The sequence below is a fragment of the Numida meleagris genome, chromosome 1 (genome assembly GCF_002078875.1).
Source record: "Numida meleagris isolate 19003 breed g44 Domestic line chromosome 1, NumMel1.0, whole genome shotgun sequence".
In the NCBI taxonomy this organism is placed as follows: Eukaryota; Metazoa; Chordata; class Aves; order Galliformes; family Numididae; genus Numida; species Numida meleagris.
Window position 1 is genome coordinate 180,701,070 of NC_034409.1, and position 26,593 is coordinate 180,727,662.

Consider the following 26,593-nt stretch of genomic DNA (forward strand, 5'->3'; position numbering starts at 1 on the left):
CGGGAGGAGCGCGGCGGCGGCGCGGAGGGAGGGAGGGGAGGGAGGAGGGAGATCGCGGCGCTGCGCCGGGCCGGGTCGCCCCCCCTCACCTGGCGGGAGTGAGCCTTGGGCTCGGGCGGTTTGAAGAAGGAGTCGGGCAACTTGCGGAGCCGCATGGGCAGCGTGTGCGGCACGTTGGCGCCCTTGGGGTTCATCACGGCGTTGAAAAGCGCCTCCAGGTCGGTCTCGGAGTCGCCCCGCACATGGACGATCTGGTGCCCCGCCGGAGGGGGCCCCGCGCCCGGCGGCTGCGCGGCGCCTCCCGGAGCTCCCGACACCGCGCCCGGGGGCTGCGGGGCCGCCTGCTGCGGGGCCGGGGGCTGCGCCGCCTGGGGCGGCTGCTGCGGCTGCGGCTGCCCGGGATCCATGGCTGCGGCGGGACCCCCTGGCGCTTCCTCGCGGGGCTCGGCGGCTCAGAGCGCGCAGGGCCGGCCCCGCATGCCCCGCGCCGCGGCTCGTCCCGCTGTCCCCGGCGCTTCCTACCCCTCGGCGGGGACGGGCGAAACGGCTCTGACCGCGCGGCGCTGTCCCGAGCCCGGCCCAGCCCGGCCGGCGCCTCCGTCCCGGCGGCGGAAACTAACTCGCACAACACTCCAAACAAAAGTTCGCAGTTACGCCCGCCCGAATCACTCTCGGAGGCCGGCTCCGCCCCTCCTGAGCCCGCCCGCACCGTATCCGATCGAGACGGCCCTGCGCCGCGCGGCTCTCCTGCTCGCGCCCGCCCGCACCGCCTCCCGCTCACCGGGCGCCCCGTGGCAGGGGAAGCCGCCCGCCCCCCCGGACCCACAGCGCCCGGCCCGCGGTCGCCCCGCGGCCGAGCTCGCCCCGCCGGCCCAGAGCCCCTCTCTGCGCGCCCACCCGCGCGTCTCCCCTCTACCGCCCGCCCGCCTTCCACGGCCGCTGGGCCGCGCCGCCAACCACAACTTTTATTTCTCCCCAACTTCGCTCCCAACTTCCAGGCTCCCGCCGAGGGGGTGGGGAAGAGCTGCGGCGCTCCCCTCCCCCGCCGCCCCGGAAGGGGACAGCCCCCCTCTGTGAGACGGGGGGGAGGGGGGAATCGGGGGGGGGCACGACCCCGCCCGCGGGACCGAGGGAGCGGGGCGCCGGGCCTTGGCCTCACCTGGCGGCGGGGCGAGGGGCAGCGGCCCTGCAGCTGGAAGGGACGCGGACAGACACATCTGGAGAAGTTACTTTTATTAGATTGGTCAAAACTCGGGAAAACAGCATCAGAAGGTCAAAACTCAGGCAAACTGCATCAAGGGACGTGCCCGACAGGCGCGCTGCACGGAGCCTGCTCTGTCACCGACCCACCACCCGGCCGCCTCGCGCCGAGCTCAGGGCGCGCCGGCCCCGAAGCGGTGGTACAGCGCGTGCACGTGGCGCCGGGCCGGGTCCAGCAGCAGATAGCAGAAGGTCTGCGCGTGGGCTGTGCGCGACGGGTAGCACAGGCCGCTGTCGTCCTGAGGGGAGGGAAAAAGTGGCGGTGTTAGCTACAGCGTGGGTCCCGCCGGGAGAGTCCATAAAACCTGAGTGCGGGGCAGCTTTATGTTCCAGCTAAGGCGCAATAGAAGGAGCGCTGTGGTTGATGGAAGTGGCCTTCTGTCTCCATTACAATAGTGACGCTACAAAGCGCGGATTATCCATCTCAATAACTTTAGAACTTTATGACAAACGCAGTGTTAATACAAAATGTGGAATTAAGCACATAAGCGTAGGATTACACGATTGGAGCCTAAAACCCAGCTGATTAGATACACAAGGGTCCCATCACGTTCCATTAAAATACAAAAATAGGTACAGGCTGCATATTAACACATAAAGCCATACTACCAATGATTCTTTTTCACTTTGCGCTTATGGCAAACCTCTCTGCAGCGCTTTGAACAACTCCGAGCTGTTACTGAAAGCAGTTTGTGTGTCATTCCTCAGAAAGCACGTGAGGAGAACCTCGACCCCCAGCTCCAAAACCTCTGTTCTGGAAAAACTCCCTCAGCCATCAGCAGGTGCTGCAGCGGGCTCCTCAGGTCAGCACCCACTTCTGCTGCCCTGCTTCCCCCTGCAGCACAGCCCAACACGCCTCACAGCCCAGGAACCTGAGGGGATTGCTTGGAGGTTGCTTTTTTTGGTTGGTTGGGTTTTGATGCATTCAATCTGGTGATCGAGCATCTAAAAGATCAAGAGAGATGTAGCTCACACATCCTGCCTTTGAAAACCTATTACAGCTTCCTCCTGCTCCCCAGCACCTTTCTGGATCAAGGAATCAGGAAAGCTGTAACCTCTCCCTGTAGTTAACGCCGTCAGCTCAGAAGGAAAAGATCTGGGTTCTGATTTCTGCTCCCAGGACCTTCTGTGAATTGTATCCAGTAGTTGTTGCAGGCACCCCAATTTTGCTTCTGTTATTTCAGAGGATGAAACCCCTGCTATACGCTGTGATGTCTTCCTTTGAGTGATTATTCAAGACCATAAATCTTAAACTAAGATAAGCACCACCATAAAAGCATTGTTTAAGACAGGTAGAGATTTGATATGTTTATTTGCATCATTTTCTGATGGTAGTCAAATGCCGCCTGCTAAAAATAGCATTCTATTTTTAAAGAGCCCAGCACACAAGCTCCATAGCTCTCAGGTTAAGACACCTAACTCTCTGTAGGTGTTTTACAGAGATCCGTGTGTATCAGATACTGGATTCTCTACTGCAGTAAGGAGAGCAAGCTTTAAGATATTACAGGATCCAGCATCATGATGCCCTAGAGTTTAACCCAAAAGTGACCTAAGCTCATGCACAAAACAGAAAAAAAAACCAAAGACCGACGTTGAGATACAGCTGCTAGTTACACTTATTTTCATTGCTACTGAAGATCCCACTTAGCAGTCCTTACTGAACTCAGCTCCATTTTTGACTGTTTAAAGGCAGCAGATGCACACTGGAAGCTTACTCATCAACTTAAGGACAAAAATAAATTAAGTTCTGATGGTATGTCAAGAAATTCCAGAGTATAACAAACCTAGGATGAGGAAAATAATATATCTAATCTAATCAAGTTAAAAGCGTTCTTAAATTTGTCCTAGTAAGTAAAGTGGCCATTTAAAACAAAGAAACAACAAGAAAAAACACCTGAAAGACTTGAGTATAATAGCACTAGAATTGACGTGGAGTTGCTCTGATCATTATAGCAATAGGGTACGTGCACGTGGGTTAAGAGTCACACCAATTCCACCCGCAGTTTGGTTCAGACATGCAGTGGCTGTCATAACTGATCTACTGATACAGACTAGGATCGTTTCATTTTTAATTCGTAGGAATACAGATTATCTGCAGATGATTGAAAGATTAAACGTGCACGGCATCATGCTGAAATAAGGATATTGCTGAACCTCTCTCAGAACAGCACCACTTAACCGTCAGTTTTTTAAAAAGAATTTTTGAAGAAGCCATTTATTACAATGATTCCTAGCACCGCTATAGTTAAGGTGCAGGTAAAGAAAGTTCTAAAATAGCAGTTTGCGTCCAAATACTTCGGCTATAAGAAAGTTTCATTTTATGCTAGTGCCAAAGCTGTTAGCACTTGGTCACAAGACTTAAAATGATTTCTCCCATGCTGACCAGTTCTACAAAGTTTTGATGCTAAACAGATCTACAGACATTTATAACTACACCCTAGTACTTTGAAATATTGAGATGAGATCTGACGACTTTGTTCTAAACTGCTTTTAACCATGCCATACTCCTTTCATCATCAGTTTCCATCACTGTTTTTGATACGATCGCACTACCGAGTTATGTATCTATGGACACAGACTTGTTGAAAAGGAGGCATGACTCACAATGTTCATACAATATTGCTGACAGCCGGTTCAACCTCTGTATTACCCAATTTTAGTAGCGTTCTTTTTTTAGATAGTTTCCAAAAGGAGGGCTTACTAGCCACAGTGTAAAAAACAAATAAAAGGAGAGCGATGCTGTCAAGATGACATCACATAGAATTCTTAATTCCTGATTCTACTTGTATTTGTGCAAACAAATGAAGTGTGTTTATTTGTCCATTTATTAATTCAGTTTGCAAAAATGTGGATTCTTCTAACTTGGCTGCTGTTCAGGTCACGTTTAGCAGAACAGCTTTCTTTTATGTCAGGCTAAGAGGTTACGTCCATTTCTTTCAGATACAAACCAAGAAAATATGGTTTATAAATTGTTACCTCAGCATTAAAGTTATCATACCACAGATTCTGAGTTGATTTGGTAAAATAACTGTAGACTATTTACTGCAGAAATAGGTTGTCTTGAGCAAATGTTTTCATCAAAACCACATGAAATTGTGTTCTCGTAGGTACCCTGCCTGTAATTTCCAAGTAGAGCTTTAGGAGTTTGGAATCACAGGACCGACAAAGAGCCCAGACCTACTTGTTTAGGACTTCTTCTGTTCTGAGGGAAGATTCTTCAGGATTTCTTTAGTGGAAACCAGAATTTCCAAATTCTCTTTCACCTCACAAATTTACAGAATATGCAGTAAAAGCCAAACTTCCCCCTAAGGGAGGATAGCATACTCTGTATTCATCCTGGATTTGCTTTTGCCCATCCAGTGTGTTTTCCAAATGTTGCTGAAGGTTGCCTTTTTTAAATGCTGATGATCTTTGATGTACGGCAAATACAGCTAAGGAAGCTCTTAAATATCTAAATATCTACCTAAACACAGGAGGACACAAAGCTCACATCAATGCATTTGACAAAGAAATAGGGGAAAAACAGTAATAAAATATCACATTTTTTATCGCGTTTTTTACTGAAGTCTGCAGCTCGGTGGGAAGATGAATTGTGATCCATAAGCAAAGTGCTTATTTTTAGAGAACATTTCAGAAGCTTTTTTGAATTACACATGGTACTTAAAAGATGATGACCCACAAATGAATAACCGGGCTATTGGTACACCAAAGGGAAGTTTGTGCAGCCTGAAATGACATCAGCTCTTTCTTTTGGATGCGGGTACATTATCTGCTTACGTATTGTGGTTACTCAAGGAGGCTTTGGAGTAGTAGCAATTAAATTACGGATATGCTGAATCTAGTAAACATGTAACCAGTTCTCAAATTTGTTATGATGGCAAATGTTATGGTTTTGCAAGAGAAACAAAAAGGAGTGAGACTTGTCTAGGGAGGGGAAGAGAGGTTAGCTGACATCTCACCACCCTCACCCTTTTGTGCACTAGATTTCCTTGCTGTCTTTACAAAAACAGTTGCAATACAGGCTATTCATACAGCTCTAGCAACATTTCTAAAAACAGAACTATACAAAGTCACGAGAGGATTCTTAATCCTTATTTCTATCTCAAGTAGATCTAAAAATAGAATTACTCAGACCTAAATAAGTATTTTTTTTTAATAAACTAGTTTCTGGATGACTATTATGACTTAAATTGTAATCCAGTAAACGTATTTTTAGTGAGCTAACCAAATAGAATTTTAGTTGGTGATTACTGATGAAGAGTTATTCAAGAGTGCAAGCAGGATGAGATCAGGCACAGAGTTCACAGACTAAAAAAAAAACCAACTGTGGAAAAATAACTCTTTAAAGTGTAATATATGTAAATATCAATTCAATATTTTTAGGTTGTGCATTCTTCTTCCAGTAAATTCCTGTACCAAAAATGAATACTTACATATGCAGACACTCTGAAGACAGTAGAAGTAATGCTTATTTCTTTTGTTTCAGGATTCTTTTGAACACTGAAATACAAGAGATACAATGATACATAATATTTACAGTAACCACAGATTATTAGAATCCTTCATTTAATAAATTATTTTTAACACATGAACTGTAATATGTTTCTAACATACACACTGTGTTCTTGCTCAGATTTGATCAAGTTCAAATTAATAGTTAAAATTCAACTCATGTTACATTGACCATGAAAAGCTACATTACTGCTCTTAGATAACATGGATATCGTGACAACTGAAAACTATAGAATGAAAATGAATCTAGTCATCTGTGGCGGTTTCAGCATTCTCAGCTACTAAATCCCAGCAATATTACCAGGCCTAAATGACTCCAATATAAAGTTTGCATTTTGATAGCTAAGAAAAGTCATGCAGCTAAACTTTTAAAGATCTTTTCACACATTCTTCAAGAAAAAGCTGTAAACTGCATCTTAATGCTGATTGTAGGAAGTAGAAGCAGAATTCGTAAAGAAATGCAAACAAGGTTATTTTTAATTAATATATGATTGTTTAAAGTTCATTTTTAATCCTTTAGAATGTTGTATATATAGACAGCTATGCAAATGAGGGTGGTATTTTTTCCCAATTTTTATAGCCAGATGTGTGATGAAGTCTGACATTTCTTCCATTGCCATTACTAAGATATTATTACTAACTAATTACTATATTACTAGCCCTAAGATATTATTGCAGAGTGGCCAATTACCTCAACAACATATTTTAAACCGAGATATCTTAAAATGTATTATTTTTCCTCAAATCTGCTTTAAGTGATGCTTATATTTCTTCTTAAGTTAGCTCATGTAACTTCTATCAATTTATCTAATCGCACAGATTCCTGTTTAAATTGATTCACCGTGGATTAGTTGAGCCCTTACTGATTCCATATTTATACAGTTCCCAGAATCTGCTGAGAATCTGTCATGTCACAAACAGGTTCAGTTCCTGGGAAAGGTCACAAAGTTGTGAGAGGGTGTGTTAAACGCAGCCCAGTTGTACACCGCACCAGCTCCAAGCTACGACAGCGGTCCCCTGTTACCACTGCATTCACAAAGCTTCTTTGTATAAGAACAAACAAACCCCAACCCAACCAATGTTACTTTTTTAACCAATTAAAGAATGACTTTAACTGATTTCATCTGCAAAGTAATGACAGTCATGGAGGAACTAAGTCTGTACTGTGAAGTAGATCTTTCCTGTGGTGAGTCAGTAATGACGCTTTCTCAGAATTTTTTGTTGTAACTCACATGCTGATATACTCAACAGTGGATTAAGACGGCATTGCTGAAACTGGTGCTGGCCCCAGTTGTCTGCCTTACCACCCCTCGAGAGATTACTGTCTTCCCAGCAGGGACAGCTCAACTGGTTCATGACTCAGCTTCTGCACCACTGCAGTTTACAGACCAGCATATTAAGATAAACTAAAATGGATGTCAGTTTATGCTAACATACTGGGCTGTAAACTGCAGCACTTCAGACACTCCTCAACTGTGTCTGCTCAAAGGGTGACAAGTTTCTGACCAGGGTATAGCAGGTCGGGGGGCTCAGCGACTTCTGCCATATATATCCATCCTCAGAAACTACAGTTGTTTTTAGGTTACTCTGGCTCCATATTCTTCTATCTGAAAACTTCTAATTTCAGGCTTCTTAAATTTTATGTTGTATATAGGATACCAAAGAAAATGGTGACAGAGAGTAAATCTTATTTATTCCATTGCCTGGAGAAATTTTTCCCACGTGGTTAGCTTCCCATAAGTCATGTTTATTTGTTAATTTTTAGGGCAAAATAATGTATCTACCAAAATCAGATGATATTCTTCTCTTGACGGCTAGAAAGAAACCAGGATGTTCCCTCTGACAAGCTTCATTGCATAGGGGTTGTATTCTTTCCCTAAAAGATTTCAGAAAAAAAACCCTTGTCTTCTTGAAAAGGACAGTATTTCCATTAAAATACTGTCTTAATATCCACTTTGTTCTTCCAAATTGTTAACTCCTTAACTGTTAATTCAATATGGAAATTCCTTCATCATTTTAATGTGCATCTATCCTCTGTTTATGAAGAACAAACTTCTTCATCATGGATCAATTCACTTTGAATTCTAATTACATTCTCACCTTACTCACTGGCAATGTTTTATTAGGCTTTCCAACCATTAAATAAACAACCCAATCCTTCACATAAATTCATTTAACGCAAGGGAAAGGACATGGAGATGACACCGAGAGAGAAGGAGAGCAATAGTGACAAGATACTACAGTACTTGTCACCAGGAAGAGACAATGTCAGAAAAAACAGGAGTTAGGTACAGAAGACAAGATTTACCAATCACAAAAACTCACAGATAGAATTTAATTACCACATTTTTGTCACGTAGATATATTAGCTAAACCAAAAATGCTACGAACATTTTTAATTTTTTCAGGTTATGCAGAACGTGACATGCTGAAAATCTGGACAGATTCAGTTGGTCACAGGATAATTACTGCTGGGTTAATATCAAACAAACTGTGAATAAATTTATCATGAAAAAAATATTACTCTTTTTACAAAGTAGAAAACCTCTGTCATTTAATACTTTTATTTGAAACTTCTTAGCTGTGCTTGTCAAATATCTAGAGCATTTAATTTCAAAAGATTATCAAATTCTATCATAATAAGACCATAAGCCTGTAAATGCTTTTAGTAAAACAAAATGTCCAACCTGCTGACATTATTTTGAGCTTAAGTGCCTTAGAGTTAGAACTCAGGAGCAATTAGAAGAAACTGCAAGAAAAAGAAGTGGTAAAAGCTCGTAATGGGTCTGTCACTCTGCAGATCCTGCAGTAGTTACACTTTTGTGAAACTCTTCATATCAAGGCTCTTTCCCTTAAGAAAAACTGTGACAGGACCAAACAGCAGTGGGTGAATATGTCTACAGTTATATCACGATTCAACTAAGGTCATCTGTGCCAACTAATTTTTCAGCACACATTTGCTAACAGCTAGTAATTATTGTACTGTCCTTTTGTTTTCTACCGAGCCCAGGAGCTGTCAAGACAAAAATAACTTAATAAGAGTATACAGTATGCAGAACTTCTTAATACCATGATAAGTTTTCAGTATCATATTACAAAGAGTAGAATGTATCTAATAAGATTGCAATCCAGGATGAAACAAAACCAGAGGGTAGCTGTCTAGAAAAGAAGAATTTAAAAACTAGTTGGGCTTCGACAGGAGTTGTAGGTGAATGGTTTGGTTAAAGAATTTAAGAGACCACTAATGTTGTGAACTACTGTTTTCTGAAAATAAAGAGATTGTAAGGAAGTAATTTTAATTGCTTTATTGTGTGGTGTTATCTGTGCAAAAAAAAAAAAAAGAAAATAACAGTGTACAGCACAGACTGGAAATTAGAAATCAATTAAGTCAAAATTGGTGCATAAGGGTACCTCTTCAAAGCTGCATTACTTGCCCTTTTAACATCTTTTTTCTCTCTTAATAAGGCAGTAACAACAACAGCAACAAACACCTTAGATTCCGGATAAACTAGGGGCAGGAGGAAATGAAGGAAAGGAGGAGATAAATGTGACTGTGAACTGGGAGAGAAGGTCGGAAACGTCAAGACCGAAAGCTTCTCTGATTAGACTGACCGAGAACTTAATATCAAAGGATCAAGATAAAAGATTTAGTTATCTTGTGACTTGCTTTTTCAACTGTTAGGCAGTGCAAATACCAGTCCATTGGCAGTGAGAAATCAACAGACACTGCAGGCAGGGAAATGGAGAGACACACAGTAGATAAATAACAGAATACAGTTACATCATTTGAAGTGAACAGGTGTATTTTAAAACTTTGGAGGATAGAGAGCAAGCTGAAAACTGTAAAACAAAAACAAGCCCTGAGATAAACATTAAAGGAACAAACAAACAAACAAACAAACAAACCCAACAAACCAAACTAAAAAAAAAAAAAATCAGACCTGGAAATGGTTTATTCTGTTATAATATAAAGGGAAGATGTAGAGAGAAAAATTACAGAAATATGTAAGGGGAAAATGGGGAACAGGTTGAGGACACAGAAAAAGCAAACAATGAAAGAGAGATGAAATGTTGGGGAAGATTTTTTGGGAGGTGTTTTTTTTTCCTTTTTTTTGGAGGGGAGGGGGTGAGTAATAAGAACTACTTAACATCCTTATCAGTTTACTGGAGGAAAAAGAAGGGAAAAAGGCTTTAGGAGACATGAAGGAGATGAGGAGTGGCTCAGAACAAAACTAACCTGTTTAGGAAAAACAACCGCAGCCAAAGGAAGCAAGAAAGTGAATGGCTTGGTTCAAGAAGTAAAGAAATACTCAGGTGTCTAAGAGTCACTGGCTCTAATCCTTTCACTGTATTTTTGTTCAGACAGAAAGATTTTACTCTTGTTTAACGAAAGGCATTTTAAGAACAGACCTAATGATGAATATAACTTACAGATTTTTTTTTCTAATATGCATGTATACAATCTTGAACAGGAGATGAAATCACAGTTGATATTCAGACCATTCCAAATACAGCTGAATAGAAAAAAAATCCTACTCTAAGTAATTTGAAGGCTTTGTATGGTTCATTCCAGTACATTACAAAGTACAAGAACTCTGATAACATAGATACCATCTCACATTTCAGAAATCTGTAATTGTTTTCCGTTGCTCAGGTTCATATTATTCTTTATGTCTCAGCAAAATTTCTTAATAGTAGTAAAGTATAGAATAAGAATACAGAATAAAATGTTAGTAGTATTATTGATGACCTTCATACTCCCATTGGCTCAGATAGGAAAGAGCCTTTGCATAGCTGACAGTTACGTTCCACTTCCCACTAAGAAGGAAGTAAGAAATGTTGCCAGTTAGAGAAGTCATGGTAGGGAGAAAAATGGCCTTTTTTTTTTTTTTGTGAATCAGCATCTCTGGTCAGTCACCTCTAATCTCAAGCACAAAATACATGAATGCCAAGCAATTCCATATACCAGACCTGGCAAAGAAATGAGTGTTAGCTCACTGTGTCATGCTAACAGTCAGATTCTACCACCCTTATTTTTGCAAAAAGTATATTATTGGAATAAAGCATACCAAAATTCATCTTTATTTAAAAAAGCAATAGTTAGATGGAATTACTAAACATTTCAACTAACGTATTTCAATTTTTATATCCTTAAACAAAAGCAGCTTGACAGTAGTCCAAGACTATGCATCCAAGACCAATTGCTGATATTTTATCAATGATAGTGTGAACACAATCTAGTTCCAATGGCATGCAGTGTTTTCATTAAAGGACTCTGCAAACAAAAATCTTTAAAATGAGAGTGAACTACAAAACACTGATGGCCATTCCTGTGATACAACAAAAAGATTTTGCGAAGGACAGCTGCCATTATAACCCAATATATTTTGCTGCTGAACTATTACCATTGTTCTAGGATATTTTAAAAGTTGAACACAAATAAGCTTGCAGATTAATTAAATATCAGCCCTATTTTTGAAGCAGTAATGCACAGTAAATTTACACTAATTGACAGAAAGTATCCACGTGCAGCACATACATACACAATGGTATAAAAGTGAAAACACTTACCTCACCAAGTCTTTATATAAAGCCTTTGTAGTTTCTAAGTAAGGGCCAAGTACATCTTCAAACTGGCAAAGAGTTCCTCCAATACAAAGATGTTTAAAAAGACAGAACAGAAATTCTTTGCGGTCTGATTCACTAAATATGTCATAATGGTCTGAATCTTCCAGAAGCAAGACCTTGTGGAACAAGGAAATAATAAAAGAAGTAAAATAGACCAAAAAAACCTTATTTGAGATGAAGTACATAAACAGCACAGCTACTTTGCTGTAAGTCATGCAGAGTTTGTGTTCATATAAAATATATGCTCTAGGGATGGAAGTAAGTGATTTTCTCTAAATCCTTCTTCCAATTATGTTTAAAATTTATAGATACAATAAAAAAGCAGAAGCACAGACTGTCAAATTTGTGCTCACAAGTTATAAGGGAAGATTCTTCAAGAGTCCTGTAATACATTGGTTAAGTGGCTCACCATGCAGATGAAACAATCAATAATCTGAAACTAATCTGGCTATTTTTGGTCAGTTGATCAGTGCCTATTAGTTTGCCTTTGGTAATTTTGACCACATTTGCTTTTTGCCTCTAAACTTACACAGTTAGTTCACATTCCTAGAGGAATCCCAGAGGAGATCACTGAAATTCACACCATTCTTTACTGCCAACTCTAGTGAGCGTTTATCTGTAGTGCAGATAAGCAAGACATGCTATCCAGCTGCTTCCATGTGTCCCACCTGCCTTCTGCTCCAATATTATGTGAACACAGAGGGTCTTGCTAGATTAGTCCCAACATTGCCAGCTGTAAGGATGGACAGGAACTGTAACAGCATGACTATAAAGTAATCGAGTCACATCAGCTAATCTGCAGATACCAACACACACAGGCAAACAGGTCTAAGATAGATTTAGCTTAGTGCTGGGTGGCCCACTTTATAATGTCACGGCATGTCTGAGTAAAAAAGTGCCAGGACAGCAACTGCAATCCCCTGCTTGGCTGAACCAAAAGAAGACATGGCGAGTAGGAATGAAACATGAAGTTTCACAGCTGATGGCACCTTCTGACAGCAGGACACTAGACAGCTTGCTGCCCCCTACAGTCTACCATCCTAGAATGCTGACTAATTTAGCTTGAGGCTTTGAGGTTGGTCATGGAAGATTTTGACTCTTAATTCTTTTTGCCATCTTAAGTCTTATGAGTAGGAGTCATCATTTCAAACAAACATGAATCTTGCAACTTAAAAAAGCAGACACATGCATGTCTTCCAAGGGAAGGAAAATGAAAAGAGACCGAAACTCCAATTACTTATTTTAAATGTTGCCTCTAACTTTATTACATCAAATATACTTCATTTTCAGAAAACATTTCACACATACCCAACTTATAAGAAAACAGAAAGTATTTTGAGCTGCTAGGCGACAAACCATATCTGAAATTCAAACATGAGCTTGAGATCTCTCCTTTTCCCAGAACTTTACAAGACAGACCAGTATTTCAGGTCACATCCTGTAACCAGTGTCACTGGTTCAAATATATCGTCTTCAAAGGATTTGCCAAGTGCAAATGAGTGCAACTCTATAATTATTAAGTACTTAAGTTGATTATATATACAAGGAAGAGCAAAATCCAGTTCTCCCACTCTATGCTTTGCTAATGTTAAACAAACATAAGTAATAAAAATTTGTTTTAGCTTATGAAGTCAAAAGAAACACAGTGAAGACATATGTTGATGAAGATAGTGACACTCTTAGATTCTTTTTCAGAATCATCTGCTCTCTAACACCTCCACTGGAATGTGACAAAAAGAATTTTTATCTTGCAGGCCTGTTCAATAGTTATATTTAGTCCTTTTCCAGCATTACACTACAAAATCTTTTTCCTTTTCTTAGTCTTCTCTCCTCTGTTTCAGCTCAAAGTATCAAGATACTTTTCCTTAAATACCTTCACATGTGTTATGGTCAGCATTCCTAGTCAGGAATGCTTCAGGATGTAGCTATTGAGTGCATTCAGTTTCATAAACTGTTTGGGTGGCTGGGTGAACCTGCAGGTCTGGGCATCATGGGATTTTTCCATTGGCACCACTTGCCTTCCCTGTCTAGGAGAAGGAGTACCTGGATTTCTCCACAAACACCTAAGCAGTGACTGCTTGTTAAAAGGCTGGGCAGAAGTTGTTTTTACCTTTTTTCCCCACTTAAAAATGGAAGAAGGCCCAAACGGAAAACAGGCTTGTATCTTGACACACTCAGTTACTTCAGTGCCTCAGTCATTTCTGTCACATGGCTACTGATTCCCATTTTTAACTTTCCAAGGTATCGCCAGAAGAAGAAAAAAACCAAACCCTGAAAATGTCCTTCAGCATTTAACAGAATCACAGCACTGTGGGGATTACTCACTGCGGTACCAACCTTCCTTAATTCATCAGAGATAAGGATATCATCGTAATATTCATCGTAACATTTTACAATGACTCCATTTTCTCTAACAACTCCTTCAGTGTAAAGCCGATCAAAAAATGACATGGAAATCTGTGTACAGGGCACTAATGTAGCTTCAACCGCTGTCACTTTGGAACCTGGAATATAAAGGAAAGATTCACTTCAAGTATTTTGTGATTAGAAAAAAGGAGGGGGATATATGAACTGCTATGCTTCTAAGATCATATATCACTTCATTCTGATCCTAATCTTTGCACATGCAGCATAACCTAACATTTCTCTTCCCTCCACACTTCCAAAAATCTCTGAGATTTCTCCCAGACATTATCCATAGAAATGATTTATTCATAGGTTAATTCAGATCAGCATTTTGATACATAAATCCAGAAAATCCCTACCACCTATCCAATCCACACTAAGAAAAACAATTAGAGAGGAGCTGATGGCTTGAAAATGTGTTTATTTGAGCTAAAATATAATCTTGAATAAGATTTTACAATTAATTTATTTGGCTGATGTGATGTAGAGAAAGTCAGTTATTGTGAAAAGCTTGGTGTTTAATTGCTTGACTTCACATCTAAAGACATGGTATGAAGAAAGGGCACCTTTTGTTAAAAAACAGCAACAACAACAAGTGTTTTGGACATTCTCTTAGCTGCCCATATAGAAACTATCAAATCAAATTACATAACTGAAATCACAAGATGGAAAAAGCACAACTTAATGCCTCATAACCTAAGGTGAAAAAAAGTTTTTTTTCCTTCACCAATTTATCCATTTTCACTAACTTCCAATCCCTTACCCACAGACTCCTCTAACTTCTAGTTCTTTGGATTCTTTTCACAGGGATAGAAATTTAATTCTGTGAGATTTAAAACAAGCTAAATCAGCCTCTAACATAACTGTTTTGTAAAGACCTATGAATCAAAAAACTGCTAAAAGATTAATAAAAATCAGATGTCAAATGACTTGAAATAAAGGAGACATCTTACATTTTCCCAGTTATTCAGCTCAAAGTATAAGAAACTGAGCTATTATAGGCTTTGTACTTGGGGAAAGGGAGAGGGTTTGTGTCTCATTCAGTAGTTCTGAAAAGTAAACTGCAAATGGAGAAGTTTGAATATACTGGAAGCCCCTATTCTCCATCTGAGACTTGAGATTTGAACCTGGAGATTCAGAATTTCCTGGAAAAGAGTAACCAGTTTTACAGTGTTTAGCGAGTACTAAAATAGGAAGAAGAAATGTCTTGAGAAGTACTAAAGCAAAACTTCTTAGTTGTGGAACATCTATAAACTGCTGCCAATATACTTTTAAATGAACATGTCACATATATGGTATGGGGGAGATAAACCCCAAATTAGACATATTTAGAATTCCTCCAATATTTAAAAAAGATTCGTACCTCAGGGAAGCCTCATGCAACTTAGTATTTACGGAAGAGTTGATAAAGAACATACATAATGCAAATTAAGTACTCAGTAATAAAAAGATAGTTCTTCAAAAGTAAAAAGGTGAAGCTTGACAATTTATAGATTCTATAGGTTCAAATGACATCTAAAATTTTTGTAAATGAAAACCTGTAGCAACAGTCTAAAAAATTACTGATTTAAGATTGCCTCTCAGATCATTAAACCCAAATCATTAGAGCTTCAAGTTCATATCGCAACTCAGAGTCTTTCTTCAACAAATGCTAAATTTTTACTTGCAAGAAAGAAGAAAGTATGCCTAATCCTTTGAAGATAACTTTTCAAGTGTTAATTGAGCTTAAGCAGATACAGTCCTGCCTCCCTAAGACTGCTGACAGGTGCAAGGCCAGTAATGTGTCAAAAGAAAAACCACTATTTAGTTTTCACTGAAGCTATTTAAAAAGACAAGAGTCAATACCTAAGTTGGAATGCATCAAATGTGGTCCTTGTGTTGCTTCTATTTTAGAAATAAGAGAGTAAGAGATGAAGAGAGCTTAAAGCACATGAAGAACTATCAGGTACTCTATTACAGAGTCAGGAAGAAAGGAAAAAAACATCCCTACCACACAGGCTAAGGAGCACGGTGTGAGAAGAAGTGGTAGTGTATCCGTCTAATCAGAAGAAATAAGAGAATAAACTCATGCACTGTTTACCTAAAATGTCCTTGAGAAAAATATTATGGTGAGATTCTACTGGGAATCCCAACATGCAGGGGAGCTGATGAGAGAACAATGCTTTGCTCTCCCCTGGGACCCCATATATTATGCCACCATTTGATCTAACAGATGGAGACTGAGAATATTATGGTGTGATAAAATAAAGGTGAGGATAAAAAGCAGCAGAAAGGGAAAGAAACTGAGATTGAACAACAAAATAAAAGTGATAAGGAACTTTTAGAGACTAATTTTAGAGAAGGACAAGAGAATGGACAAGTAACAGAGAAGAGGTGGAGATAAATATGAAAGTGAAACCATAAGCACTAAATTTAAAAGCAAATACATTCTCACTGAGAAGGTAACAGGGGACAGCATCTTGAAAAATGCAAAAGGATTATGAAAAAAAATCTCCCTTGTAAAGTAACATTATACTGATGTTTTATAGAAAGCTGACAGATTCTTTCCGTGAGTCTATAAATAGTTTCAGCCCAAGCTCATACTGGGGAGAAGGGGGAGGTTCCTAAGAACCAGTGTAAAGCCCACTTACATGGTGCATCATCCCCTGCAAAAGAGCTCTCACTTTTTTTGTTTGCAAGAGAATAAACACAGTATTAGAATCAACCTACATTATGTCATTTTCTTCAGCTTTCCCATAAAGCAATTAAATCCCATTTCTAGTGTTTTCATTCAAGAATAGGAACTTTTTAAAAAAATGTACTCCATGCTGGCAAGTAAATTGTATATCTGGATTAATATATTGGAGTGTCTGAAGACGAAAATACCAGATGATTTTGTACCTCCTCCTACTCAAAGCGAATTCTTACTATATTTTCAAAAAATGCACATGAAGACTAAGTATAGAAAAATGTGCCAACATTCCTCACCAAAAATAGGCAAAGAAAGGGAAGATGAATCTTTAAGAGCAAATGGGATATACCAGCTGTTCAGGATTTAAAAAGGGAACTCTTCCAGTCCTCAGAACAAAACGCATTACTTCTGTACAGAGGAAGATTGAGCAGAATCAGGAGCTACGCTGGGATACTTGGCTAGTGACCCTCCGCTCTTAACATGAGGTATGTAACCTGCTGACCTTCACTACAGGCAAGTCATAGGCTTGACAGATAGTCTAAAAAGATTCTTGTCCAAAGCAGGAAAAGATTTACCCATGCTTTGAAACACATCTGTCATCTTTTTGCCTGACAGAGTGAAAAGGAGGTACCTGAATAGGAATGTGGGATTTTTTTTCCTACTTCTTATGTAATTTGTTTTAATAACCAGATAGTTTGTAAAACTGTATGTAGGGGGGAAAACCTATATGCCAAATCCAGAGACAAAATGGAAAAGCTAGAAAATTCCCACTGCCCTGTGAAATATTTACACACAGTAAATTATTTGCAGACAAGCCGAAAGAATGGAGGACTTCACACAACATCCTTCCAAAATATTCCTATTAAAGAGAATCACTCTGGAGATAGCAGAGCTCACATTACATAAAAAATCCCATTACATTATCATGCGCAATTTCCATGACATTTTATTTCTCATTTACATAATCAAAAATACAATTTCAAAGTGTTGCCATAAAATTATGTGCTATTTGCTTTTCAACTTTCTCCTTTAGTGTCTCACCTACATCTACAGACATAATCAAGTGTTTTAAGTATATAATGATACGGTAACAAATAAGAAGTCAATCTTATGCCACGATTGCAACTACAGTAACCTATCATAGTGATCTCCTTCTGTGCCTAGATAACTTCTTTTGTATGGATAGAGAGCCCTGAGCTTGTGTAAATATACTATCTAATCTTCCATTCCCTCAACTTTAATTTGTAACAGAACAATAATCTCAAGTCCTAAACTGAGTGGCTGCGTCCATTGAAAAGTGTCTTTCTCGAAATATTATCTTCGAATAAGGTATAATAATAATTCTGTTTGTTCAAATGAACAAATAGTTGATTATGTCTGATACATGAATATGCCAGGCTGAGCAAAAATAGCTTTAGTAGCTTGTTTTATGAATCAATGCAGGCATCAAGAAAAAAAGTGTAAAATTTGACAATTTAGTAACAAACTAAATGAAAATCTTTTTATTATTTAGTATAAGAAGTCAATTAAAAATATCTCAGTCAGATGAAGATACACATATTTGAATTGTCATTACAAAACTGTAAATGAGAATAGTTGCAACACAGACTTTTTTTTAAAGATTAATTTATTCTAAATTTACCCAGTGTAGTCCACTGTCCTGAAGCTGAGAGCAACTTTAAATTGGAGTTCACATTCTGATCGTTAAAAAATGCCTATAATATTCAAATAAGAGAATAAGAGTTAATTTAATTAAACATAAAATCATCATATATAGTGCCATGGATACTTTCAAAACAAATTGGAAGGATACAATTAGTAAGTACATGCTGTATGATCTTGCAGTTTTGTTACTGAATACCATACCACCAAATATCTGTTTTTGTAACTTTGTGTAGCTTATGTCCTTTATATATGCAAGATATCTTCACTGATGTCTATACATGCAGTATGAAGATTTTACATAAAGGATTTACAGTCCAATAACAGACAAAAAGGATTAAAGAAATCCTTGTAAGTACAGAAAAAGGAAGAAGAGATGAAAGATTTCTACATCTGCATGCAGTGCTTTTGAGATAAAAAAAAATGAAACGCTAAAATTTACATTTTGTAAATAAAGTTGAAGCTTGGTCAAGCATAGACAGATAGAAATGATTCAGCAGATGCAAAAGACATCTGTAAGTTATTGAAGGGATGGAAAAAACATCCCACAGTGAGATTTGAAGTATTAAATCTTACTAATTTATCAGTAAAAAAGGAAAAATGCATAGTGGTGTTATAGCCAACAATGATAGGTAAGTCAATTAGGAAAACCCAAAGTTATGCATATGCACACAACCAGAGTGAAAAAATCACTAACAAACTGCTAAAGAAAATGATGGATTTTTCAGTCTCCACATCATCAAATCTCTTTATCACCTTTCTGGGACGCAGAGAGATCAGACTATGTAAAATAATGGTCTCTTCATTCTCAGTTAATTGACAGCTACGGAGAAATTATCACTTCTTAATGAAAATTTTAAATTTTTAATTCAAAAGAGACAAGCGTTGAAAACTAAATGCATACTTTGTAAACTTCAATCATTTGGAATGTTTTTCAGTGGGAGATGAAATAATGGCATAGTTCTGTATGAATTCCTTTAAAATACCAAGAGGCCCAATTATTCAACCAAGATAGCAATATAAAATAGACATAAATTGAATAAAAAGTTTCTAAGACAACAAGGTGGAAAAAAAAATGCTGCTTTTAAAATCACAGATGATGATTTAGGGTAGATGTCAGGCAGAAATTCTTTACTCAGAGGGCAGTGAGGCCCTGGCACAGGCTGCCCAGAGAAGCTGTGGTGCCCCATCCCTGGAGGTGCTCAAGGCCAGACTGGATGGGGCCCTGGGCAGCCTCAGCTGGTGGGGGGCTACCAACCCATAACAGGGGCTTAGAGCAAGATGATGTTTAAGGTCCCTTCCAACCCAAGCCATTCTGTGATTTTTTTTCCACTCACAAACAGGTGAACAGATTTGCACACAAGAGTCAAGAACATATGATCAGTGAGTAACTGCGTCTTAGAAAGCTGAGAGCACACAAATCTACCACAAGCAAAGGTATCCAATTAATTTTAAAACCTTGCATTTTCTGTCATGTGGTACATACATATGCCTGATTGCACTATGTATTTACTGGGGCAAAGCAGTCACAGCTGTAAGCTAAGGGACAAACTGCACGTATGCTGCGTAAAGTCAGTCCTCAGGCCGATTTCTCAACTTGAAGTGCGGTGGCTAAAACCAGCATCCAACTCAGATTGCTGTTCTGAGGCTCGAATGACTAAATTGTTCCATCTTAAACAGAGTAACATGAGGACAGACTGAAATATTTTCAGAGAACAGCACTGTTAGTCCACAAAACAAGACTTTGAGCACCACACCTCCATCATCGGCTTTCAAGTGGAAAGTGAGCAGGCAGGTAACATGTTAACATTACTCCAACACTTTCCATCACGTCGATTTCCAACAGGTATAATTTCACAGTGGGACAATAAACGGTATTTAAGAGATAAAGAACTTAAAACTACCATAACAAACTCATCCTTTTGATAGGGCTTAAACTGCTGGTCGAAGCTGAATGCTTGTACTGCGATCCTGCCTTGCATTGACCTGAAATGGAAAAAATGAGCAGCAATATCGTGCATACACAGTGGTTGCTTATCCACGCTGCAAGCTTGCCTGGGCACGTCATACAGCTCTGCTCAGAGCACCGACCGGACTCGTGGTTTTCCTCTCCCCTTTCCACCCTTACTTACACCCCCCACCGAGGGGAGGGCAGGCAGGGCGGCCGCCCAGCAGCACCGGGGACTGCAGCAGGCTGAGGGACGAGGACGAATGCCTTTCGCCTCAGCGCCAGAGCACAGCCCCGCAGAGCGGGCTCCAGCCCCCCGCGCTGCCCGCGCCTTCCCGGCCCTCCCCACCACCCTACCAGTCCCGCGGCCCGGCGGGACTCTCCCCTCCCACCATTTGAGCAGCCGCTCCCGGATGTCCCTGTCCTGCAGGCAGGGGAAGGCTTTCTGGGGCAGGGGGCGGAATACGAAGCCCGCTGCACCACACCACTCCCCGGCCGACATCTTTCAGCGCCGCCGCGGCGGTTGCCATGGGGACGGCGCCGCGCGGGGTGCGCTGCTGCCCGCTCCCGCCGCGGGGCTCGGCCCCGTAACGAGCGTTCCGCCGGCGCCTGTCTGCCCTTCTCCTGACAGGATTTCTTCCAGCTTTCGCTATAAATCCTCGCAGCTAAACGTTAGTCATCTCCCCCTTCCCCTCTGCTACTATCTGTCCGCCAGGAAAACTCAGGCTCGCGTGTGCGAGGCTAGGAGTGGGACCCCCACGGCTGACTGACCCCACATCATCCCCGGCACGTCACCGCAAAGCGAATGACGGAACGCCCTCAGTTAGGAATTATGAAGCGGTGGTGAATCAGAGCTTCTTCCCACTTCCCAGAGTGTTGAGCCATCTCAGAGACGTGAGGACGTGCTTCCAGGCTTTTCCCAGTGGGAAATTGAAGGGCAGGACGTTGTTACTGAAGGAAGTTGTTTTTAAAGCAGAGACACCCAGCAATGTGGGGGATTTCCTGCCCTTGGCAGGGACACCAGCAAGAGCTGAAGGCTGTTGCACATCTTCTGCTACATCCTCCATCAACCCACCCCACTCCAAAACCAGCTGTTGCTTTGCTGGAAATCTCCAAAAAACCGTCATTTCCCCGTGGATCTGCTGCTTCGGCTAACCACAGACTGGTTTCTAACTAAGAACCTTAGCAGTGGTTACGGTTCTCACGAAGGCGCATTGTGCTCTGGAGACCAGAGTGGAGAACAGATACAAAGCCATAGGCATTGCCCATTGAAAGACATCCCGTGGATTTAACTTTAGAGTTAAAACAAAAATAAACTTTGTCATGGGATAGAACAAAAAGTGTGCCTTTCTACTTAGTATTTGAGTACAAACAGAAAAGGTGACACCTGTAACAAATAATTACAGCCTTACTCTCATCATGTCTCCACCTACTCCAGTGCTACCCCTTCTGGTAAATTCCTCTTGCCACTAATATTACTAGCCGCAGATTAAACAGCCCGAGTGAAAGAACTGGTTTGGGCAGGGAGTGATGTGTAGCAACAATGACCAAACACATGCATTCTCAGCTTCAAGACGTGTAGACTCAAACATAGGATACAAAAAAAAAAAAAAAAAAAAAAAAAAAAAAAAAGAGAGAGAGAGAAGAAAAAAGAAAAGGAAAAGAAAAAGGGAAAGGAAAAAGAAATAAGAAAAAAAAGAAAAAAGGGAAATGAGAGGAGAGGAAAAATAGGAAGGAAAGGAAAGGAAAGGAAAGGAAAGGAAAGGAAAGGAAAGGAAAGGAAAGGAAAGGAAAGGAAAGGAAAGGAAAGGAAAGGAAAGGAAAGGAAAGGGAAAGGGGCAAAAAAAATTCCTAGTTTTGTTCGGAATTTTCTCTGATTAAAATGTTAAATCAACAAACATATGCTTAAACCTCACTGAAATCAAGAGTGTTCAACTGCTTTTATGATTCAGGAGTAAGGAAATGAGTAAGGACTCGAGGACTGGCTCAGGAGGATCAAGGCAGGATGATCTATACTATGAAACTGATGTTTTTAATGTTGTGCAATCTACCTGTTGCAGATCTGTAATTCAACATTTCTAGTTTTAAGCAGTTTACAATAGTAAAAGTTAGTCTGAGACTTTGAGTTTGAACACTAACCTCATTTTCCTGTGCTGTCATTGACAATATCACACAGTAGAAACTCAGGCATAGTACCCTTTAGTACTCATAATACTCTTTCAAACATAAAAGTTTAACTTTCTTTTTTTTTTTTTTAAGTTCATGCTGTTAAGGATTTTATGGTCTCAGGGAAGATATTTTGAAGGAGGAAAATATGTTTTTCTGCTGCAGAATCAAGTCCTGTAAGTGTATTCTATTAAGCAATACTAGTACCTCATTCTTTGCCAAATCTATTTTCAGTATTGTTTTTCATGTGCTTACTTACACATGATTTTGAAGAGTTTTATGGTCCTGAAAGAAAAGAAAGCAAACAAACGAGCTTTTCCATGGCAAACAAAAATCTAACTACAGAGAATCGTCCCTGCCGCACCTTTGCTAAGTGCATCAGTCTTAGAGGCAAGGGTCAGCTGGAGGCAGATCAACACCTGGTTCCAGGCAGGGTGGCAAAGAACCTGAGCAGCAGCTCCTGCTCTGCTGGCAGAAGTCTTCAGCATCACGAAGGGATAGTTAAGCTGCATTAATTAGCCAAGCAGAGGAGGAAAGGGATAATTATCATCATACAATAGTGAAATAAATTAGATTTTCCAGTACTGAAATCACAGAATCATAGCTCAGAGTAGGAGAAAGGACGGAATAGGAAGCACTATGTGCAATGATGACTTCCAGCATCAGCAGGGATATCAATATCCAGTTCTAGCCGCTTGGACTGATAAAAACTTCAGAATCACGAGTTTGTGAGTGAGATGGAAGAGCTGAATACCAAGGAAAACAGCTAAAAATATCTGTAAGTTAGCAAATAGCAAAGATTATGGCATGCCTGAATTGCCCCTATCCTCTACCCTCACCCCATCTGCTGCTCTTTAGTAAGGCAAGGCTGCAAGGCAGGAGTCCCTGTCCCCTCCAGGGCCAGGCTCTGGATCCTCAGACAAAAGGAGGCACCGACACCTCTGCTTGTAGGTTACTCCCACAGGTTTTCTTCTGAAACACAGCCAAAGAGCTCAGGGTGGCCACCCTCATATCATGTTACCAGAGCTCCTACCCAGAAAGAGGGAGATCTGCATCTCAGCACTTCTCAGCATGAGAAGATCCAGTCTCACAGCTCTTAACTCTGAAGTACCTCGGCTACTAGAATTAATATTATTTCTGGATCACAGTGTCACGGCCCTGAGGGAGGTGCAGAGACTTGGCAAACACTTGGCCCCATCAGTGTGCCTGCTGGCACTCAAGGCCAGCTCTGTAGTGACCTTGGGTCAGATAGCTTCCAGAAGAGCTGAGTGAGTCACAGCTGTGAGGTGTCTCAGTGGGAGCCTAGTCCTCTTGTTTTTGGATTTCCATGTCAGCTCCAGCTCTTGCCCTTTCTCTTTGCTGGATCTGTGTGGACCATGTGCTTGTGAACAACAGCCATCCCAAGACTGACCTCAGACCCAACGTATCTCATCACTACGGACTTGTCTGGTGATCTGAACTCATGGCTGAATCCAGTCACTGCCACTGAACTGGCTTTGCTGTGCTGGCTGGGGTGCTGTGGGACTGGGCAGCATGGGGAGGGCCCTGCTCTGCAGGCCTCACCTCCACCCTCAGCTCCCAGCTCATCCCCCTTTACAAAGCTGCTTGCTCCTGCTGCTGGCTGGCACACAGGACAGGGTGAAGAGATAGTTGTGTTTACACTAGATTTGTCCATGTTACCTGTTTAGTTTAATCAAGTCTGTGTTTAAGTGACTGCTCCATTCATACTTTTGCTTTGAGAGGACTTGTGATGTATTGCTTTATACATGCAATGCAGCCTGGTCTGAGTCTTAATTCAAAAAGCAGTCCCAAAATAGCAAATTTACCATTTGCATCATAAAAAGTGTTTAGAGATAAGTAGTAAAAGAAAATATATGAGGCTAAATACCACAAGTGTGTTTAGGCATCAAAGCAACAGGCATTGCAATACCTAATTTTTTTTGATCCTTGAAAAGTGAGATGCCTGAAGATGCCTAATAAGAATTAAAGTGTGGCCCAGAAAACTCAAGTCGGTGCATGTGAGACCATCCAGGCCTATCTAAGGGACAGATTCCCAAAACTAAGGAGGAAACAGAGAGGGTTCATGCACTAAAGTCTCATCCCTCTTTTACAATTGATTTACTTCCCTGGCAATTCACTGCCTTCCAGCTCACCCTTGAAGGCTGGTGTCTAAACACCTTTTTTTTTTTTTTTTTTTAAAATCAGATATGGTTTACAGTTTCATTTAAACTCAGTTGAAGATAAAAGGATTACTGAGCTGCTATTCCCCTTTTCAAGCACTACATAAATCAAATTCATCCAGTGCTTTAAGAAGTCATTGTTATATCCCCATTCTTCCAGATATACCAGCCAAAAACATAGAGCTTACATACATAGTTTTCAGATACAGTTTACATATAAAAGATTACAATGGATCTGGATAATTGTATTTCAGAAACTATTTCCCTATGTAGAAAATAATGTTTCACTGTAGTAGTTAGAGAACACAAACATGAATTTGTCTCTATAACTTCTTGGTTAATGCTCTTAGCAGAGAGGGGACAACTTGAGGGCCTGTCCAAGTGCCAAAGACTATCACTATTATCCAGTGACTGTTTGGCTAATAAGAATTATGGAAGTAATCTTGTATTAAGACATGCAAACTCTTTAGTAGTACTGCTTTTAACTTTTCTTATTGATCCTGACTAGATTTTTGTTATTTGTAGGAATGAGTGAAGTTTTGGATGCTGGAAGCTTGACTCAGTTGCCTGATTCCTCAAGGAATATCTTCATTGGGCTGTCAGATATGACACAAGACCTACAGGAGACTTGAGCTCCTCCAGTCTTATGGCTGGAGGTAGGGAGGGCATTTCAAATCACACTAGACCTAGAGGTGAGAGCTGATACCTGGAGATATCAGCATTAACGGCATAATTTGAGGTGTCTGTAAATATTTCGAGGTCAACAAAGCTTCCATTATCTTCTAGGGAGGTCAAAATCTCAATTTAATTACACAAAGAGACATTTCAGATGCCGAGGGAATCTTTCAGATTGCCCCAGATACTTCTTTTCTAATTTTCTGGAAGGGCAGCTAAGGGCTGAGTCTAATGGTGAGTCTTCTTTATGGAATAGATAATCTCGGGAGCCATCATGGATCAATTAAAGGTCAACTAGGGGATGAGGCCCAGTCAGCATGGGTTTATGAATGGTAGATCCTGTTTGACAAACTTGATTTTGTTCTATGACATGGTGACCCGCTTACTGGATGAAGGAAAGGCTGTCAATGTGGTCTCCCTGGACTTCAGTAAAGCCTTTGACACTGTCCTCCACAACATCCTTGTGGAGAACCTGGCTGCCTATGGTTTGGATGGGCATACTCTCTGCTGGGTGAAACACTGGCTGGATGGCTGGGCCCAAAGAGTTGTGGTCAATGGAGTTAAGTCCAGTTGGTGGCCAGTCACAAGCGGTGTCCCCCAGGGCTCAGAACTGGGGCTGCTTCTATTAAATATCTTTATTAATGATCTTGATGAGGGGATTGAGTGCACCCTCAGTAAGTTTGCAGATGACACCAAGCTGGGAGGCAGTGTTGATCTGCTGGAGGGTAGAAAGGCTTTACAGAGAGACTTGGATAGACTGGATCGATGGATCAAGGTAAACCATATGAGTTTCAATAGGGCCAAGTGTCGGGTCCAACACTTTGGTCACAACAACCCCAGGCAACCCTACAGGCTTAGGGAGGAGTGGCTGGAAAGCTGCCTGACGCAAAGGGACCTTGGTGTACTGATGGACTGTCAGCTGAATATGAGCCAGCAGTGTGCCCAGGTGGCCAAGAAGGCCAATGGCATCCTGGCTTGGATCAGGAATGGTGTGGTGAGCAGGAATAGGGAAGTAATCCTGCCTCTGTACTTGGCACTGGTGAGGCCCCACCTTGAGTACTGTGTTCAGTTTGGGTGCCTCAATACGGAAAGGACATTGAGGTGCTGGAGCAGGTCCAAAGAAGGGCAGCAAGGCTTGTGAAGGGCTTGGAGAACAGGCCCTACAAGGAGAAACTGAAAGAACTGGGGCTGTTTAGTCTGGGGAAGAGGAGGCTGCGGGGAGACCTTATTGCTCTCTTCAAATACCTGAAAGGTGATTGCAGCGAGAGCGGGGCTGGTCTCTTCTCACTGGTGACAGGTGACAGGACGAGGGAAAATGGCCTCAAGTTGTGCCAGGGGAGGTTTAGGTTGGACATCAGGAAAAACTTATTTCCAGAAAGGGTTGTTAAGCACTGGAATAGGCTCCTCAGGGAGGTGGTTGAGTCACCATCCCTGAATGTGTTCAAAAACCGTTTGGATGTGGTGCTCAGGGACATGATTTAGTGG

At 41.1% G+C, this 26,593-nt stretch overlaps 2 protein-coding genes across 12 annotated transcripts in view; both read right to left on the reverse strand.

Moving 5' to 3' along the window:
- The window catches only part of YAP1 (Yes associated protein 1), an 83,852-nt gene extending 83,245 nt beyond the window's left edge, over positions 1–607 (reverse strand). For all 8 annotated transcript variants that reach the window (XM_021381049.1, XM_021381042.1, XM_021381025.1 and 5 more), the window contains exon 1: positions 90–607. In XM_021381049.1, coding sequence (XP_021236724.1) covers positions 90–407 — 318 coding nt within the window. In that variant the 5' untranslated portion in view covers positions 408–607. The remainder of the gene's footprint in view (positions 1–89) is intronic.
- Positions 1,217–21,420, reverse strand: C1H11orf70 (chromosome 1 C11orf70 homolog). 4 transcript variants are annotated; one of them, XM_021381083.1, is made up of 8 exons: positions 20,480–21,419; positions 20,044–20,125; positions 18,120–18,192; positions 13,738–13,904; positions 11,344–11,516; positions 7,557–7,648; positions 5,694–5,760; positions 1,217–1,499 (listed from the first exon to the last, which is right to left on the reverse strand). In XM_021381083.1, the coding sequence occupies exons 1-7, from the start codon at positions 20,587–20,589 to the stop codon at positions 5,729–5,731; spliced, it is 729 nt and encodes a 242-aa protein (XP_021236758.1). In that variant the 5' UTR covers positions 20,590–21,419; the 3' UTR covers positions 1,217–1,499; positions 5,694–5,728. The 4 variants fall into 4 exon arrangements, with proteins under 4 accessions (XP_021236758.1, XP_021236763.1, XP_021236742.1 ...); XM_021381088.1 differs by lacking the exon at positions 7,557–7,648 and having other exon boundaries at positions 20,859–21,416; XM_021381067.1 differs by lacking the exon at positions 7,557–7,648 and having other exon boundaries at positions 20,480–21,414.

Coding starts and splice junctions, on each gene's coding strand:
- C1H11orf70 (XM_021381067.1), bottom strand. CDS start 20,589: ATGTCGGCCGGGGAGTGGTGTGGTGCAGCGGGCTTCGTATTCCGCCCC. Junction 13,905..18,119: donor AGGACAGTGGACTACACTGG/GTAAATTTAGAA, acceptor TTTATATTCCAG/GTTCCAAAGTGACAGCGGTT. Junction 5,761..11,343: donor TTATATAAAGACTTGGTGAG/GTAAGTGTTTTC, acceptor CTTGTATTTCAG/TGTTCAAAAGAATCCTGAAA.